This window comes from Crocodylus porosus, unplaced genomic scaffold (genome assembly GCF_001723895.1).
Source record: "Crocodylus porosus isolate Cpor-Errol unplaced genomic scaffold, CroPor_comp1, whole genome shotgun sequence".
Lineage (NCBI taxonomy): Eukaryota > Metazoa > Chordata > Crocodylia > Crocodylidae > Crocodylus > Crocodylus porosus.
In genome coordinates this window covers 2,085,084-2,101,795 of record NW_017728926.1, presented here as the reverse complement: position 1 = coordinate 2,101,795, position 16,712 = coordinate 2,085,084, and the positions used below count along the sequence as shown (strand labels likewise).

Below are 16,712 nucleotides of genomic sequence, written 5' to 3'. Positions count from 1 at the left end.
AAATCCCAGCAGTGGTAGGATTGGTTTCCTCTGTTGCCTCTGGCAAGCCACTTACACTCTCATTAGTTTTCCATCTTCAAACTGGCGCTGTGAGGTTCAATTAATGTTTTAAAACCTTCTGAAAACTGAAGGAGTCCAATGTCTGATAATAGTTTGGAGCCCTAATTTATATTGCAAATTCTGTACTTGTCATAAGGTTATAGGTTGCAGCTGTGTTAGTCTAGAGGCAAAGGCATCCAAAACTCTTGAGGAGGAAACGATATCTTTTATTAGACCAACTAGATAGTTGCAAAACATGTTTTTATTTGCAAGCTTTCAGGCTCAAATGCCCTTCTTCAGGCAAAGGAGAAGTCAAAGACTGGTAAAAATGAAATTTCATATTGCACAGGAGAGCAGAAGGATGTTATGGGTCTCCTGGTTGGAAATCTAACATCCTTCTGGTCTTCTGTGTGATTTGAAGCTTCATTTCTACGCTGCAGAAATTTTACGATCTTTGACTTCTCCTGTGCCTGAAGAAGGGCATCTGAATTTGTTGTTGTTTTAAAAAAAATTATTTTTGAAACTATCTAGCTGCTCTAATAAAAGATATCAACTCTTTCTCAAGAGTACAGACAATTTCCGTTTCCAGTTACTAATTTTTTACTTTTGAGTGTTCCTATTTCATCTGAATTTTCTGTGTGCATGGTCCCCGAATAAAAAATGTAGCTGTTGTAAAACTGTTTTCAGAAAATAACCAGTTACCATAATATTTGTAACCTAATAACATAAAGCAGATTTAATGAAATCACTGGCTACTGTTGCTTTAAATTATCATGCAAATGCAGTGCACAGTTTCAATAAATCCCTGTTTTTTATTAGTAAATTATGCATCTGAAAATATGGTACCTACTGCTTTATTTACTGCTAAAAATTCCATCCTCCTGCCCCCTCTTCTCCCCCAAAACTTTTTAACTGCCATTAAAGAATCTCACATTTTATACTTTTTCTTTTTGAACTGTAATTAAATCTCTCTGGAGTGTTTTATGATAGACAGATTTCCTAAACTACCCTTTTCCCCATTTTTATTTTGTGTTGTATATAATTAATTCAGAAGCTGAAAAAGTTGGTCATCTGTTAGGTGATTTCTCATTTTCTTTTAGTGTCTCTTGGTGGATGTACCATAAGCAAAATTACACTCTTAATCTTTACTCTCTAACTGAAAAGTAGATTTTGTTCTTAAATTATCAAAACATGAATGTCTAAAAGCCACCATCTGGTCTCCTTTTTTTCCTCTCTGTTTGTCACTGTTGTAGCTTTAGGTATTTCTCTCCTGCTTTGTTTATAAAAATAAGGAAATAACAATATTTTGTTTGACATTGTTGGTTGCTTTCCTATCTCACCTTAGGCAGGAAAGACTCACTCTCTGTTGTGTTGTCCACCTTTCACCTAAATTGATTCTCAGACTCCTCCCATATATTTGTTGCTGCAAATATAGATTTAAAGGGATAACACCATCTCCCTTTTGCCTTTCCTTTAGACACTTTGTGGTTTGGCTTTCATTTCTGCCATAGTTTTCTTCAAGTCTGTCTTATTTCCATTTTTACTTTGTTTTTATATCCTTCTGTCTGTTTTTTATATCCTTCCTTCTTTGTTTTTACACCTTCTGAAAGAGCACTGCTCTTTCATCTTCTGTCATGTTTTCATGTTTGCCTTCCTCTAGGTTTTGCTTTGGTTTCATTGGCCTTTTGCTAGGCTTGACTATAACCACCTTAGCTCCTTATAGGACTGTGATCCAGGTTTACAGGTGAATAGGGTTCTTCCTCCTTCACAATGTCCTTTCCAAACAGTTATACCATCTGTCTGTTTTGGCAGTTTTGGGACATGCATATCATGTTCTCATTTGTACCCCCACCCCCTCAACCCACAGTATGTGTGCTTGTATCTTTCCCTGCTCACAGTGTCTTCCTTCCTGGCCAGCGCTGCCTTTGCAACTCACAGATGTCCCACGGGTTCTTGACTCTGTATTATTTTTTGGTTTACATGTGCTATCCTATAAGAGGGATTAGTGTAATCATACCAGAATGCTATGTTGTACCTGTTCTCTGGCCAGCAGAAGGGATTATTTTAAGTGTCATATCAATTAAGTGCTGGTGCAATGGGACATGTCCTTAATGTGCTTAAATCAAAATGCCCAAAAAACCCAAATACACTAAAGCAGCAATATGTCTTGAGTAGGTGTTTTAGTTACAAAAGTGGTTACTGCTGGGTCACCCAGATAGAGATCCAAAATCCAGAGCAGCACCACAAAAACTAGTGAGGGATTGTGAGAGTGGGTGAGTAAATTGAAAGAAGAGGATTCAGAAGTCATCGTGAATATTATCCCCCAAGAACAGTGAGTGCCCAGATTAGGTAATTTGTCAATGCCTTCTCGTCTCTCTTCAAACAATGTAGAGGTCTCTCCTACTGTCTGTTTATGCCTATCTACTTACCCGCATGCATAACATCCCTGTAACAATAGCACCATGGCATGAACCAAAGGTAAATATATTCCCCATGTGTTGGCATGGAGAATGCTTCTTCTGAAGGGCTAATAAAATGCAGGCAGGAGCTTTTCCTCCTACTTCTCAAATGAGGTGACTGGGGCACAGGCATGTGGCACCAACACCCCTGGTCTCTCTGTGTATAATGGTGGTAGATCACACTCCTACATCAGGAACTGTAGAAGGGACAGGGTTGGATGACAACAAACTGTGGCTACAGACACTAACAGACCACCACCCCAGCCCCACTGCTGACATCTCTGGCTGCTACTGAAAGGTGTTTCTCTTTTTCAGAAACCTTGGCAAGTCGGGGTTGCGAGTGTCATGCCTGGGCTTAGGTAAGTGGTTTGGTACTTAAACACATCTTCCACATTATAGTGCTATACCCTGGATACTGTGCTGAGTACCTACTTATTTCCTTTACAGTGATGCCTTTCCCTCAGTTACTCCAGGTGCATGCAGCCCTTTTGGGTGGAGTGGGGCAGGGGCTGCATCTTACATAAATAAGAGTTGTACCTCTAAACAGGGCAATGTGCTACTGACTCTGTTGAGTTAAGAAGTCAGTGAGGCTCTGTCTTCCAGCTGGTGGTTATGGAATAACTGCGTCTAACTGTTCATTTCTAAATGGGGACCGCTCCCCAATGAGTTGACCTGGATAACAGTCTCAAAGACCGTCATGGTTAGCGGACTAAAATCCACCAAGGCGCATGTTATGTGCTGTATCCTTTGTTGCATGGAAGTACCTGGTGGTCACAGGTGTGCACTGGCTACTGGCTTGGATGGGTCTGTAAACTTGTAGCTTTTTCAGTGTCTACTGCTTAAGAGGCCTCTATGTCCAGGCTGTTTAAAAGTGGAAAGGTAGACATGTTCCCTGTGTGCCTCCATTACTGAGAATTTGCTGTGCAGAGGCACTGGTGCCATAGAGGCCAAGACACACAGGTAATGCCCAACAGAAAACTTCTTTTTAGAATTATACTGGAGCCCTCTTATGCTGCTTTGTGACTCATTAAACATGTCTGAAAGATCAGGGGATGGATTTCTATCCAGCTTGGACATTTTACAGGAATATCAGAAAAGACAAGTGTAGGTTTCCTTGGCTTTGCTGCCTGTCTCCCTCATCATAGGGCAAGCAGTTCCGTCCTTCACATGGCTCCCTGAATCCAGGATGTTACTATATTAACTCAAATTTAAGATGACCCCCCCACAATAATTAGGTTCTATATGTGAAAAATAGATGCATCCAATATACATTTCCAAGTATAGAATCTAATTATTGGAGGGATGTCTTACATTTGTGTGTTCCCCCCCACACTACTACAGCATGGAAAGTAGTGGTTCTACCCTCTGCCACCTGCACCTGTTCAGCTCCCCACAGCCTTTGCCCCCTGTGCCCCATAGTTTCTGTCCTTTCCTCCCCACTCCCCACAGTCTCTGCCTCTTTCCCCCTTGCCCCTTTACTGTTAGATGCTGCTCAGGCTCTGGTCCCTGCTGGGTCCTGGTCACAGAGCACAGCATATGGAAGCGCAGCCCTTGCCGGCCCATGCCGCAACACTGTACTTCCCTGTACTTCATGTCCAGGAGGGAATCCAGCCAGAGCCAGAGCCAAGCTGTGCCTGACAGCGAAGGAAAGGGGCAGAGTCTGTAGAGGGCAGGTGGAGAAAAGGGCAGGAGGCTGCTGCGCATCTGACTTTGGCCCTGACTCAAGATCAGGGCCAGAGTCAGAGCCACAGCCGCTGCCTACCGCCCACCTTCCACTTTTTATATGAATCTAGCACAGGGACCTTTTCCCCCCATGCTGACTGGGGAGGGAAAAATCTCTTCCTAGATTCAAGTAAATATGATAAGTAGTAAGATATAAATTAGTAAAAGGTAAATCTGTGGTAACAAAAACAAACCAGACGATTAAACTATTTGAACTACAAATCTTCTGGGCTGATTTACTTCACTGTCACTACTTCTACAGACCCCAGAGGCTCAAAATTTTGAAATGTTAATGTAAAAGACAAACAAAAATATAAAGGCAAAGAATGTAACTGGGGAGAAAGTCTCTTTCTCCTGTGTAGATGAAATGTCATCAGGCTTTGTGGAAAAGGAAAGGAGCTTTTTCCTCAGAAATAACAGACATGAAAATTCTCAGTCTGAAAGATGGTTTTTTACAAGCTTCCCTGCTCCTGGAAACAAGGGCATATAAATAGAAGTGTTTTCTCACCTTAGCCCTAGCGTTGGCAGCACAGCACCAGATCTGTTATAGGAAACCTGCAAAGATGCTGCCCCATCTAAGCTTAGTGACTGCAAAAGCAAGTGTCTGGCTCTTCAGTGGCTCACAGTCAGGTTAACTGAAATGAACTTTTTTTTTCATGTGACACAACCTCCAGGACATTATTCCTCTCCCTCGTGAGGGAACCTGGTTCAGAGCTTCCAAGGTAGTGCCGACCGCATTAAAAAAAAATCAGTGCCTGAACTGGAGCTGGAAGAGTTCAGTCTGTGGCAGTTGTTTGTCCGGACAAGCTGTGATTTACCAAGGTTTGAACAAGTCAGAAATATCCTTAGGAAACGGCCTTTACCTCTTTAGAAACTTGGCTTGTGCTTTAAACCCAGATTAAGTGTGTGGATTTTGGCTGCACTGATATTGTTCTAGATGTAGACACAGTGCAGCCAGCAGAGCCTGCTCTCCCTAGAAGCTAGTCTGCACCAAAAAGCTAAGTGGGTTAAAGAAAAGTGTAAATGTAAGACACTATTACTGCCCATGCAAACGTTCTTATGACAGTCAAAGAGCATCTTTTTTCAGATTACATTACATTGTTTGAAAGTGATTTAATGTGAATCAAAAATGCCGCTTCTATTGCACAATATGCATGTCCATGCTTGGGAGTCAGACCTTGCAACTGCAGCAGCTTTACTTGTCTGGCTTAACTGGAACAATTGCCTGTGTGGTTAGCTCCTATGCCTGTGACAGGCAACCCACAGTACCTCTGCTGCTGTTCCTGCCTTTTGCTGGGTTGATCAACAAAATACCTAATGAAAAGCTGAGTGGCTTGTCCAAAATCCTCAGACAGGTCTGAAAGAAACTGGCTCCATGTCATTTTCCCTGCGTTGCTGCTTCAGGTGTTTGGTATCCAGGAAGGAAGAGTGAAAAGGGCATAGGGCAGTCATCTGAACTGTTTCAGAGTTGTGGTCTGTTTGTTTAAGCTTACAACTGGAAACAAGATTACTGTGGGCCCAATGGCCTCCATTCAGCAGATGGGAAGGGTTAGTCAGCTGCCCCCAGCAGGTGGCTGACTGGAAGAATAAACAGGTGTTTCAGAGGTCTGGTGAGACCAGCAGTACAGTGATCTGTCACAACACGGTGAGAAGACTTGACCTTGCAATCAGACACTAAAGAGCCTAAGCAGGACATATGGTGGGTATCCCTGAGCACTCATACAGATGACAAGTCTTAAGCCTGAGTCAAGCAAGTACATATCAAGAAACTCTGCAAGGGAGGGGGAGGTGTTTGAACAGGACTTGCTCCCCCAGCAAAGGCTCTTCTGGTAGATGTTTGCCATCTGAGAAGGGATGCAGTGAGGTCCCTTTGCTGCATTCTCCTTGCTGTAGCCTCCCTCCAGTCAGTCTAGAATTGCCTTCTGGGGCAGGGTGATTCTCCTGTGCTTGTGTTCTTATGTTTCGAAAATGTGTCATCTTTTCCCTGCAGGAACATGGGTAACGTTTGGAGGACAGATTACAGATGAGGTAAGGATCACTCCCTTTTTCTGCAGCTTGCAACATAGTTTGAAGTCTCCTCTGGGTTCTGGACACAATTGCATTGCAAATCAGTTTCAAGAGATGCTTATCTATTTTTTATTATTTTTATCATTATTTTTGTTTTAAATGCCTGGACCTCGATGTGGAAAGTCAATTTCCCATAGGAAATTATCCTAATGCATACATTTGATTAACGTTTACTAATTTAAAAGATTCATAAATATTCGTATTAGTTCAAATCCGGCTGAATGAAATATTTGACAAGCTTATTTTTTCTTATTTTGGCCAAAAAGAAAAAAGTATTGTTTACCTGGTTAATTATTATCTAGTGCTTCCTGTTGAGCAGCTTTTTTGTAGCAAATAATTTATTTGAGTTTAGTCTGTTTGAAAATTTTCAGAAAACATTTTTCAGAATTATTTGAGGAGAAGGCTGTTCTCAAGCTGTTTGCTCCAAATGTCCATTACTGAATGGCACTGATTAATTTGACTGGATATACATGTAACATGGCAGTCTTTCTAAATCCTGGCTTGATGAACACAGCTCTTAGAATCAGGTTTCCATTTGTAATATTGTTTGAAGAGTTCAGAGTTCTGCATATATTTTCAAACCTTGATTTGCCTGTAAAATGATCTTCTGTAATAGTCCTGAAAATTGAAGAGCTGAAATTAGCTGTAATGTTTATTCAAGCACATGCTCCCAGAAGACTTGTATAGCTCTTTGGCCTCAAACATGGCTGTAAAAACATGCATCTTCTGAAGACAGTGAAGTTTGGAAGCTAGCATTTTTTCTGTGAAGGCAAAGACTTTTTCAGATATTGTCATCAGCTACCAGAAACATTTCTGAAGCACTGAATGCAGTTCTGTTTTTCATTCTGAAATTTGACCAAGAGAACCTGGCAGAGGGGTCATTCCACGAGATGGTCTGCATTCTTTATTGCTTTCATTCAACAGACGTGTTTAACAAGATCTCTTACAACCTGTTTCTCTAGAGCCAACAGACACAGGCTTCAGTGTGAGCTAGGGCCATATAAGTTACTTCCCTGAAACCTAATTAATGAAGTGGGAAGAATAGAACTCCCACTGTGTAGAGTGTTTGGGATTCATCTCTGTTGTAGCTACTATCTGCTGTATCTCATCCAAACGTGGCCTGATAGAGGCAGACAATATACAGTATTTAAATTCCATGGTGGGCAGAGTATTGCTGTGGATGAAGGGTAATAGTTTCAAAATTGTTGCTTAAAGTTAGTAGGTCAGAAAATCAGACCACTCTGTTTTGGCTTCTGAGCACCTTCAGCTTTTGGTGACATCACTGGAAATTTCAGGTGTCCAGCACCTCTGGAAATCAGCCTGCTTGTTTAGGGACCAGCCAAACTTTCAGCAACCCAATCAGTAGTGTTTGGCCTAAGCTTGCTAGCAAATATATTTGTTATTAATGTAGCGCTCACACCTAAAGGGTTCTGGGCCCCTGTTTGCTATTACATCTTCCTTCTAAATGTTGTAAATATTTCTTTGCAGATGGCAGAACAGCTGATGACCTTAGCCTATGACAACGGCATTAACCTGTTTGATACAGCAGAAGTCTATGCTGCTGGGAAGTAAGTACCTTTTATATTTAGAAACAGGAGGTGCATGTAGATGCGTGGTTAATAAACAGTTTCTGGTTGTAAAAGTATATCCCTGATTGAGGTTCCCTTGTTACATTATTTTTGTCCCAGTGCTTCTTACTTGGTGGCAGTTCATTAGTACAGTAGGCATAGTCACTGATTTAAGACCCACACCTGTCTATAGACCTGTGTAGGGTGTTGAAGAATAATACTTAGAAAGTTAGTTTGCTCCAGAGTTGCTTTCACTCTATGACTGATGCATACAGGGGTGGTGGTGCTATGCTTTGCTGTGAGCTGTCCCCAGAACACAGCCAGAGGTGGCCTTCATGATAATTGGACAGGAACCCAACAAAACAGGCACCATTGGAAAGGCATATCCAGCTCATGTTGTTCTTCAGTGAGCTGGCCAAACCCCAGACATATGAGACTGACTGAGTGCAAGAGGGAAGTGCTCAGGTGGAATAGCACCCTGCAGTCCTGGACAGCCTCACGTATGGCAGAAAGGTTGAGGCCACCTTGGCATGGTGCCTTTTCATCCTGAATGTCTCGGAGTGGCTCACAGACCCTATAGAGGTGTCCTTTTGCACATCTCCTCCCTCTGGCTGGAATGTGCCAACTAGTCAGGAGTACCTACCTGTGCTTTGCAGCATTTCAGGGCAAGAATGGCTGGAGCATTCTGTATCCAACTGCAGCTGTCAGATGATTTGTTTCACTTGAAAACCATTCCCATAAATACCAACAGAATGACAAGCCCTTTATTCCTTTAAGCCCACTTCTTCTGAAAGATCAAGAAACCTTTTCAGGTAGAGAGAGGTCAGCTATGTGAAGAAAACAATGCATTCAGTTAATTTAGTTCCTTCTTGAGTTGGCTAATTACCCTCCAGCAGGCCTCAGTTCTTACAGATCTGTTAATCACTCAGTGAATGTTCAACACACGTGTTTCAGCCTACAAATTGTTCACAAATTATTCATCACAGCTGTTAGACCAATGAGTCACCATTTCTTCTCTGCAGTTTGCACGGGGTTGGATTCCAGAGACCTGGTGGTGTGGAAGGTCTCTTATCCTTACCAGGCATTTCCAAGACAGTTTTGTGACAACTTCTGGCAAGGACGTTTGTGTGACTGCCTACTTGCAATAGACTCTACAATATTGTCCCTCAAACAGAACTTTGCATGAGGTGAATAAAAGAATGCGGAAGTCATCAAAGCAAACTTGATCTCTCTCTGGCTGCTCTTGTATGCAGACTGCCTGTGGAAGCAGCCCCCCAGCTCTCTGTTTGACTGCATTACAGCTTGAATCCTTCCTGCTGAGGCTGTTCCAACATTTACTTTCCAAGAGCCCAGTTTATTGACAGTACAGCTTAATCAATATTTAAAGATCTTCTGTACGAAAGAACTGCAATGCAAGCTTCCCTGGACTCCTGAGGCTCTAAATATTTGAAAGAGGGCCTTAAAGGACAGTCATTTCCCTTAAAAATTTGGAGGAGTCTCCCCATCAGGCAGAAATAAGTGCCTACTCGCCATCTTATGCCATGATCCCCTCCTTTCAATTATTTAAGAGCGAGGCCAGTTATCTTTATGCAGGCTGGTTTAAAACATAGAGAGTAGAAGTAATGAAATCATTCTGCTCCTCTGCCCTCATTTGCTGAAGTCATTTCACATTTGCTAAGATGATGCTTTCCTCTCTGTCTTTTTCCCATGAAGGTGAGATCCCCTGAACCCCTATCATCATGCTCCCCCTGGGACAGGGCAGCCAGCTCCTAGGAGGGGGGAGCATTTTTCATCTGACTTGCAGCATGCAGAGGGCACTCACCTGCACTGTAGTGTCCTCCCTACACTGTGAGTGTAACAGCTGAGCAACCTGAGAAGGACTCCTGTAAAAGAAGAGTCCTGCCATGAATATCACATCCTCTTTATGATCCATGTTAGACCAGGGTGAAGTGGGCAATAGTAAGGTGTGGCGGGGGACATGCAAAGGGGTTGAAACCACACCAGCTAAAGCCCTGGCCATTAGAAATGGAAAAGCAAAGCGTGTTCCACCTCCTCTGATACAGTACGTTCCCTAGACTTGACAGATACTTCAGGCCTCTCGGAAAAGCAAGCAACAAGACAACCACATAGGAGACTCTAAGTCTAAAGGGAGTCGAAAAGAGTTGTCTGATGGTTAGTGCACTGGCCTGGGACTCCAGAAGTTCCTTGTCCCACCAGAGACTTCCTAGGCAGGTCAGTAAGCTGCTGCTTAGTGGCCACCCTACATGGAGGCTGCAGATGCTCAGAAGCTGCAGTGCTGGAGCTCTATGCTTACCTCAAAAAGGCAATCTCTCTACTTTCCATTCCCCACTGGCTTAGCTTATCATCTGTGAGTGAATCTGTCTTGCACCAGGGGGTTTGTAGCACTCATCCCTGACTCCATGCCCTTTCACACAACTAAAACAGACATAGAGCATCTCCAAAAAGTAAGTGTACCCCTACGGCTTCAGGAGAGTTGTTAGCGCTCCCACCCCCATCCCCCATGCCTAAAGGAAACAAACTGTTAAATGAATGAGACAGTCTGACACGCCAGCAAGGCTGTATACCCAAGAGAGGTCGTGTGAGCGAGAGAGGGGCATATGGGTAATAATAGATGAGAGGTAATCAAGAGATCATGAGTAGAACAGCCAGGCTCAGCTGTGAGAAAAATGCCACAGCTTGAGCTGATCAAAAAAGAGTCAGGCAAAGAGGTGCTGTGAGGAGTACAGAGGCTTGCTTTTCCTCCTCCTCCTTTTTCATGACATTTCTTTGCGCATCCATTGCAGGGGGCCAGGAGCCCTCTGAAGAGCTGCAGCCTGTTTTTAGGCAAGTGAATAATTCTTGTGCCTGTCTTCCTGATACCCTGGGGAAGCAGTGCAGCCTGCCAGTGGCAGGAGGGCAGGGACTAGGCTGCCGATCCCCTCATGTAGAACATGGTTCTCTTCAAAAATACCTTTTAATGAAAAAAATTAATGAATATGGAAAGGAGGGAAGGTTTGGTGTTTAACACCCCACCACCATCCCCAGTGGAGTATGCCCAGGGATCTGTTGGAGAAGGACGGTGACAGCTCTCCAGGATATCTGCTGCAACAGATTTGGTCTTGAAGCAAAACTCTACTGTTCAGATGGGGAAAAAACCCTTGGATTCCTAGCTCTGTCGTGATTCAAGTCAAACTTGCTTGGCCATTACTGCAGTGCTGCCTTCCTGAGGGCTTGGGCATCTCAGTTACAGCATGGTCATTGCACCCATGCAGCTATGTTACTGAACTAAATTTGCTCAAAGAGTAAAACTCCCTATGCCCAGAAAGCCCTGGCAGAAGTACTGTGAACCGTGTAACCCCCATATCCACCCTAGGCCTCCCTGCAAACAAAGCCTTCAGCAGTATGTCCACTTCGAATTTCCTCGCTGCTGGAGGCCAGATTTTCACAGACAGCCCTGTTCAGATTCCCAGAGACTTGCATGTCTCAAACTCCAGCCCTCTGTGTTCTCACGGAGGAGTCTCTCTGCCTCTCATAGGCAATACATGTTCCTCTTGGTCTCCTCCAAGGGGAAATAAATGCTCTTCCAGTGGCTGCAAGGTTTGGAAACTAGTGAACTCCATGGTGGGACTGATCAGCTGTCTCTTTGGTATTGTATTGACCTGGTTTATCACCTATGCCACCAGGAGCAGGGCAGGATGGCAGTTCTGCTGTTTGAATTTGTTGCCATAATTTGTTTCCTGGCAGCTTTAACATCTCAGTTCAAATGTGTTACAGAGCATGCAGAGACTTCTCTGCCTTTCTTTGCCCTTTAACTGTAGGCAACTGCTGGGTTCTTTGGGTTTTTTTGAGGGGTGGGAATGGTGTGGGAGAGGGGGAGGTGTGGCTAGGCCAGAAGTACAGGTTTAAGTCTCCTTTTTTAAAAAGCCTTTTGCAGCGCTGACTGCACATGCACAGTGTTTCTTCTAAGGCAGCATGTTCTAAAGAAACCTGGCCTGCTGAGAACTCTTGTGTGCATGTACTACATCAGGAAAGGACTTTCAGTTGCTCACAAGGCAGGGAAAACTGGTCTTATGTACTCATTTGAATGATAGAAGATAATCTCTTCCATCTGCTAGGACCCGTGACACTGCGCTGCAGTTACCCTTGCATCAGCACAAAGAATTCTTCCCTCTTGCCTTCCCGCTCTGCCCATTCAGTGACTCATGCCGTGGCTCCAATGAAGTCTCTTCAGCTCTTCATTTTCCTGGGTATCATTGGCGACGCGTAGACACTGAGATCGGCCATGGACCCCCTGAAAGCGCCAGCCGTAAAACCGGAAGCGCATTTCCGGTTCCTCCGCTGGCTCGGCGATCGGCTGCTGGGGGACCTCCCAGGTTGGCTGTCAGCTGCTGGGGACCACCCACCCCCATCAGCAATCTGGTGCCCTCCCAGACTTGGGAGGCACCAGTAGCCCATGCTGAGTACCTATTCGCTGCCTGGCCCAAGAGGCCTGATCCTAGTTAAAACTCAGGCCTCAGGTCACAGCCTTCAAGGGGCTTCAGGGCTAACGTTGATTTAAAAACTAAACTGTAGAGGAAGAAAGTTACTGATGTGGCCAGGATTGGTCCCAGCGGTCTGATTAGTTTCTACTAGTGCCTCCCCCTGCAGATAGTAGCATGGCTCAGTTGGCTGTGTCCTCACCTCGGCTGCGCCACAACATGAGCTCCTGCCTGGGGCTGACACCACAGTGCCAAGCCAGAAATGCAGCACAAATTAGTCTCAACAAGATGAGCAAGATCACGCATTCCCCTTAAAATAGAAACATCTGTGGAGCCAGTCCTAAGGTATCTGCCAGGGCCCAGCCCCCTGCCAGGGCCCAAAGGAGAGCAGGGAGGAGCCAGGAGGACACACTGGCTCTATGCATAAGTAAAGAGGTGCTGCCTCCAGGCTATGGGCTAGGAGTAGGAAAACAGTCCTCCCAAAGGAACAAAGATTCCTCTGTGCTCCCTCATACCTCCTGCATGTCAGTGAAGAGCCTGGAGATTTGACCCCAGCCATGTTCTAGCCAGTGGCCAGTCACAAGTAGCAAAGGTCTGTCTCTTGAGCATCTAAACAGCAGCTTTGTAGCTGTGTAAATGCCACGCAGTGTTGGTGACAATTCTGCTTCCCCTGAAACATGGATGCATGCCTGCATCTAAGTCACAAGAATGTAGGCAGGCAGAAACCCATGACTAGCAGGAGTTGGATAAAGAATGGGCAGGGATTCTATGTTTTATCCCCACTAGCTTAGTAGTTTGGACAAAGCTGGGTTTTAGGCCCTTCTTACCTACAGAGGGTTTGAGTTTGCACTCTGTTTTCTCAGCTCAGTATTCTAACCACCACACTCCAGGTCAGGCATTATCCATCACTTCTTTTGAAGCTGGCCCCTTGTACAGCTGAGAGAGGGGGATATGTGGGGCTAAGAAAAAGCAAACAAACCAAGGAGACTCAAGGAGATCACTGCTGCCTTAGGAGGAAGTCCTGTGTTTTAGCCTGGTGCTGTGTTTTTGATAAGGTAAAACTTTCCTCCTCCTATTTTATCCAGTGCCTGTTAAATGCAGGGCAGTGGCTCAGCCTCAGAAGTCTTGAGCATTCCTGCTCTTAGCACTCTAACAACATTTTAACGTCAGGAGTAGAATTTCACTTCATTGCTCGAAAGGCAGCTGATTTTCATTGCTGAAGTGGTTCTGACCTAATTTCTATCACAGTCTTATGAAAACATTGTCTATGTGTGTGTGTGTCTTTCTCTCTCATTACAGGGCTGAAGTTGTTCTAGGAAATATAATTAAGAAGAAAGGATGGAGGTAATTCTTTTTTAGTCAAGTGTCTCATTTTTTTGCACTGGGAAATGTCTTTGCTTACCAAACAGGCAAACAGTCGTCAGAGGTGTGCAGCAAGGTGAAGAGGGAAGCCTTGTTCTGGGAATTGCAGGAATGGATGCATTGGTGCACATCATGTGGGCCTTGGAGACAGAGGTTCCCTCCCTAGTCCTTAGCAGTGATCCCTGTGGGGCCCCACCACATATTCCTGCAGTGCTGCTATCTGCACTGGCCAATGACTCAGGACAATGTCATAAAATAAAAACCCTGCTTCTTGCTGCTGAGGTGGGGAGGTAGCTCTGATGTCCCAGATCTATGCAAATTCAAGCAAGACATTGGTCTCATGGCTTTTCCAAGGAAGGGGCTCTTCCTTTTTCTTATGGAGACAGGCAGAACTCACAGTGCAGAATGTTCAATCCATCCCAGCCTGGCATCTCCCAATGCTCCTGGCTGGGATGAGGTGGAGCAGAGCCTCTTCAGGGAGGCGCTGGAAATCACAGCAAGTTGTCAGCCACAGGGAAGCACGATATCAAACAGGCAAACCACTGTGGTGATGCACAAACCGCTGTCTGTAGTTAGATCAGCAGACATTAAATGTTCTTACCCCTCCAGATTGCAATGGTTCAAAACCCCACCAGGGTTCAGTACATATATATTTCCCATTGAATTATTTATGCTTATCATCTTGTTCCACCAAGATGGTTCTTCTGCATTTATTAAAGGTTCATCTTAAATCAACTACAGCTGTCAGCAATGAAAAGCAACTGACTTATTAGGAAACACTACCATGTCTCCTGTGACCTCTCAGAGACAAGCTCTGTCACCCCATATGTCTTTCCACTTTCCATTAAACAGCCCTTTTAGGTGAGGTAGTCATTGGGACTTTGGGGATTGTCTCCGGGCCTTGGCAGTAGATGTCCTTAGTGCTCTAGTACTCACCTGAGTGGTTGAGACAAGCTGTAGCTTGGAGAGAGTCAGTCTGGGGCTGCTGCAGGCTTCTGGTCTGCCAGCCTGGCATTTGCTAAATGTCTGACCCTGGTCTTGCTTGTTCTGGGTTGATTTAGGAGTAACTCAGTAGTGAAATCAAGAGGGATGTCCTGGCTGTGCTCTTTTTGTGCAAGTGGGGAATTGGAAATGCTTGCCTGACAGCTCCCTGTTTTTCTTTGCAGGCGGTCCAGCCTGGTCATAACCACCAAGATCTTCTGGGGAGGAAAGTATGTAAGGTTGGCTATTACTAGTAGCAATGTGTGTTCTGGTAGTGTTCTGTGTTCTAAATATGGCTCTCCTGTGTTTCAGAGCAGAGACAGAGAGGGGGCTGTCCCGAAAACACATCATAGAAGGTAAGAGAGAGAGTGCAGCTGCTTGCATCCTGTAGATGGCCCTGAGCCAGGAAGGCACCTGATTGAGCTCATGGGCTTCCCCGCATTGGGGTCATAGCTACTCATTCATACTAAGATCAGAATGTCAGTGATGGGGCAGCTTGTAGTGCAAGACTGAAAATGGCCAGTTTAGGTAAAGGAGTGCAGGGCAGAGCAGGAAGATACCCAGAGGCCCCCATGCAGCCGCAGGAGAGGGGGCTCTAGGGACATTCCTGCTGGGTGAGTCAGGAGCAGATACAGAGACATTGCTTAGCAAACACAGCGTTCACTTGCGCTGTAGTTGAGCCTGTCCCTGTGGATAATTCCCTGACTGCTTTTGCTGTGTCCTGCCATTCCCTGGCCTTAGCTGCTGCTATGTCAGAGGCAGGCAAACTCCTGCCTGGGGGCGAGATTGGCCCACAGCGGACTCCATTTCCCAGCAGCCCCTGCTCACGTTGCTCTGGCCAGTTTCCAAGGAGACCCCAGGAGGGCGGGGCCGCTACAGTGCAGAGCCATGATGGCCCTAGCACCCAGGGTCTCCATGGAGACCAACCTGAACCCAGCTGGTTGGGGAGACCCCATGCTGTCATGGCCCTGCTGCTTCTGGCCTGAGCAACACAGACAGCCTGAGCAACAGAGGCAGAGGCTGCTGGGAAATGGAGCCTTACACCCCTGTGCTATGTGCTTTCCCTCTCCTGGGAAGGGGCCCAGTGCACTCCCACTCAGGTGACACTGAAGAGAGACTGTAGGGGTTATCCTGGCTGACCTGAGTCAAGTTCTCTTTCAGATACCAACCACAAAATGAAATGGCCTGGGCAGGGAAGGGAAGGGCACTGTCTGGGTGTGTTCATAATCTTGTGTAGTACAAACAGGCTGGGCCTGGTGCTGGCAGCTGCTTGCATTGCTCATGATGCAGGGTCTGTAACTCCCTCCTCTCCACCTTCTGACTCTGTTTCCCCTTTCCTTTCCTCTTAGTTCTCAGCCAAGAGCATGAGTGTAGGGCTGCTCTTTCTGCAAGAGGAGCAGGGGGTGAAGGCTAGCCACAAAGCCAAAAGCACATCACAGTCCCCTGGCCTAAAGTGCTCTTATACCTGTGGGATCGTCTCAGAATGAAGTGCCAGCCCCGTACCCAAGGGCCGTGTCCTTGGAATATCACTTCCCTTCCAACCCCAGGGGATGGCTGAATGAACCTCTGATTGCGCCTTCCAAATGTTTTGCGATCCTGGATGGGGGCACGGGAAAGGTCGGGTACCCAGCAGGGCAATATGCCTGACATGTCTTGTGTCCGTGTCTTCCTTCCCAGGTCTGAAGGCTTCTTTAGAGCGGCTGCAGCTGGAGTATGTGGATGTGGTGTTTGCAAACAGACCAGATCCCAACACCCCAATGGAAGGTAGGTCCTGACACCAGCTCTTACTGGTGGTCTTGAAAGCTGAGTCCTGGGCAGCAAACAGCAGAGAGCCTGCTGTGCTAGCCACAGCATCCACCCCGGTCACCCCGGTGCTCAGGTGGCCTGTGCTGTTTTGGGTGCCAGCGAGTGGGAGCAGACAGGTCTGGGGGTCCAAAATTGGGCCTAGCTTTATTTTTCAGAATTGTCCTCCCCTTTCCTCCCTCCCTCCTCTATGTAATAGAGCATTGCCTGCCAGCAGGATCCTTGGAGTATTT

General features: G+C 45.6%; 1 protein-coding gene across 9 annotated transcripts in view; it reads left to right on the top strand.

The window, feature by feature from the left end:
• Positions 1–16,712, top strand: part of KCNAB2 (potassium voltage-gated channel subfamily A regulatory beta subunit 2) — a 104,477-nt gene that overhangs the window by 69,189 nt on the left and 18,576 nt on the right. For all 9 annotated transcript variants that reach the window (XM_019541182.1, XM_019541186.1, XM_019541184.1 and 6 more), the window contains 7 exons: positions 2,814–2,857; positions 6,211–6,248; positions 7,776–7,855; positions 13,633–13,677; positions 14,862–14,906; positions 14,989–15,032; positions 16,354–16,440. In XM_019541182.1, coding sequence (XP_019396727.1) covers positions 2,814–2,857; positions 6,211–6,248; positions 7,776–7,855; positions 13,633–13,677; positions 14,862–14,906; positions 14,989–15,032; positions 16,354–16,440 — 383 coding nt within the window. The remainder of the gene's footprint in view (positions 1–2,813; positions 2,858–6,210; positions 6,249–7,775; positions 7,856–13,632; positions 13,678–14,861; positions 14,907–14,988; positions 15,033–16,353; positions 16,441–16,712) is intronic.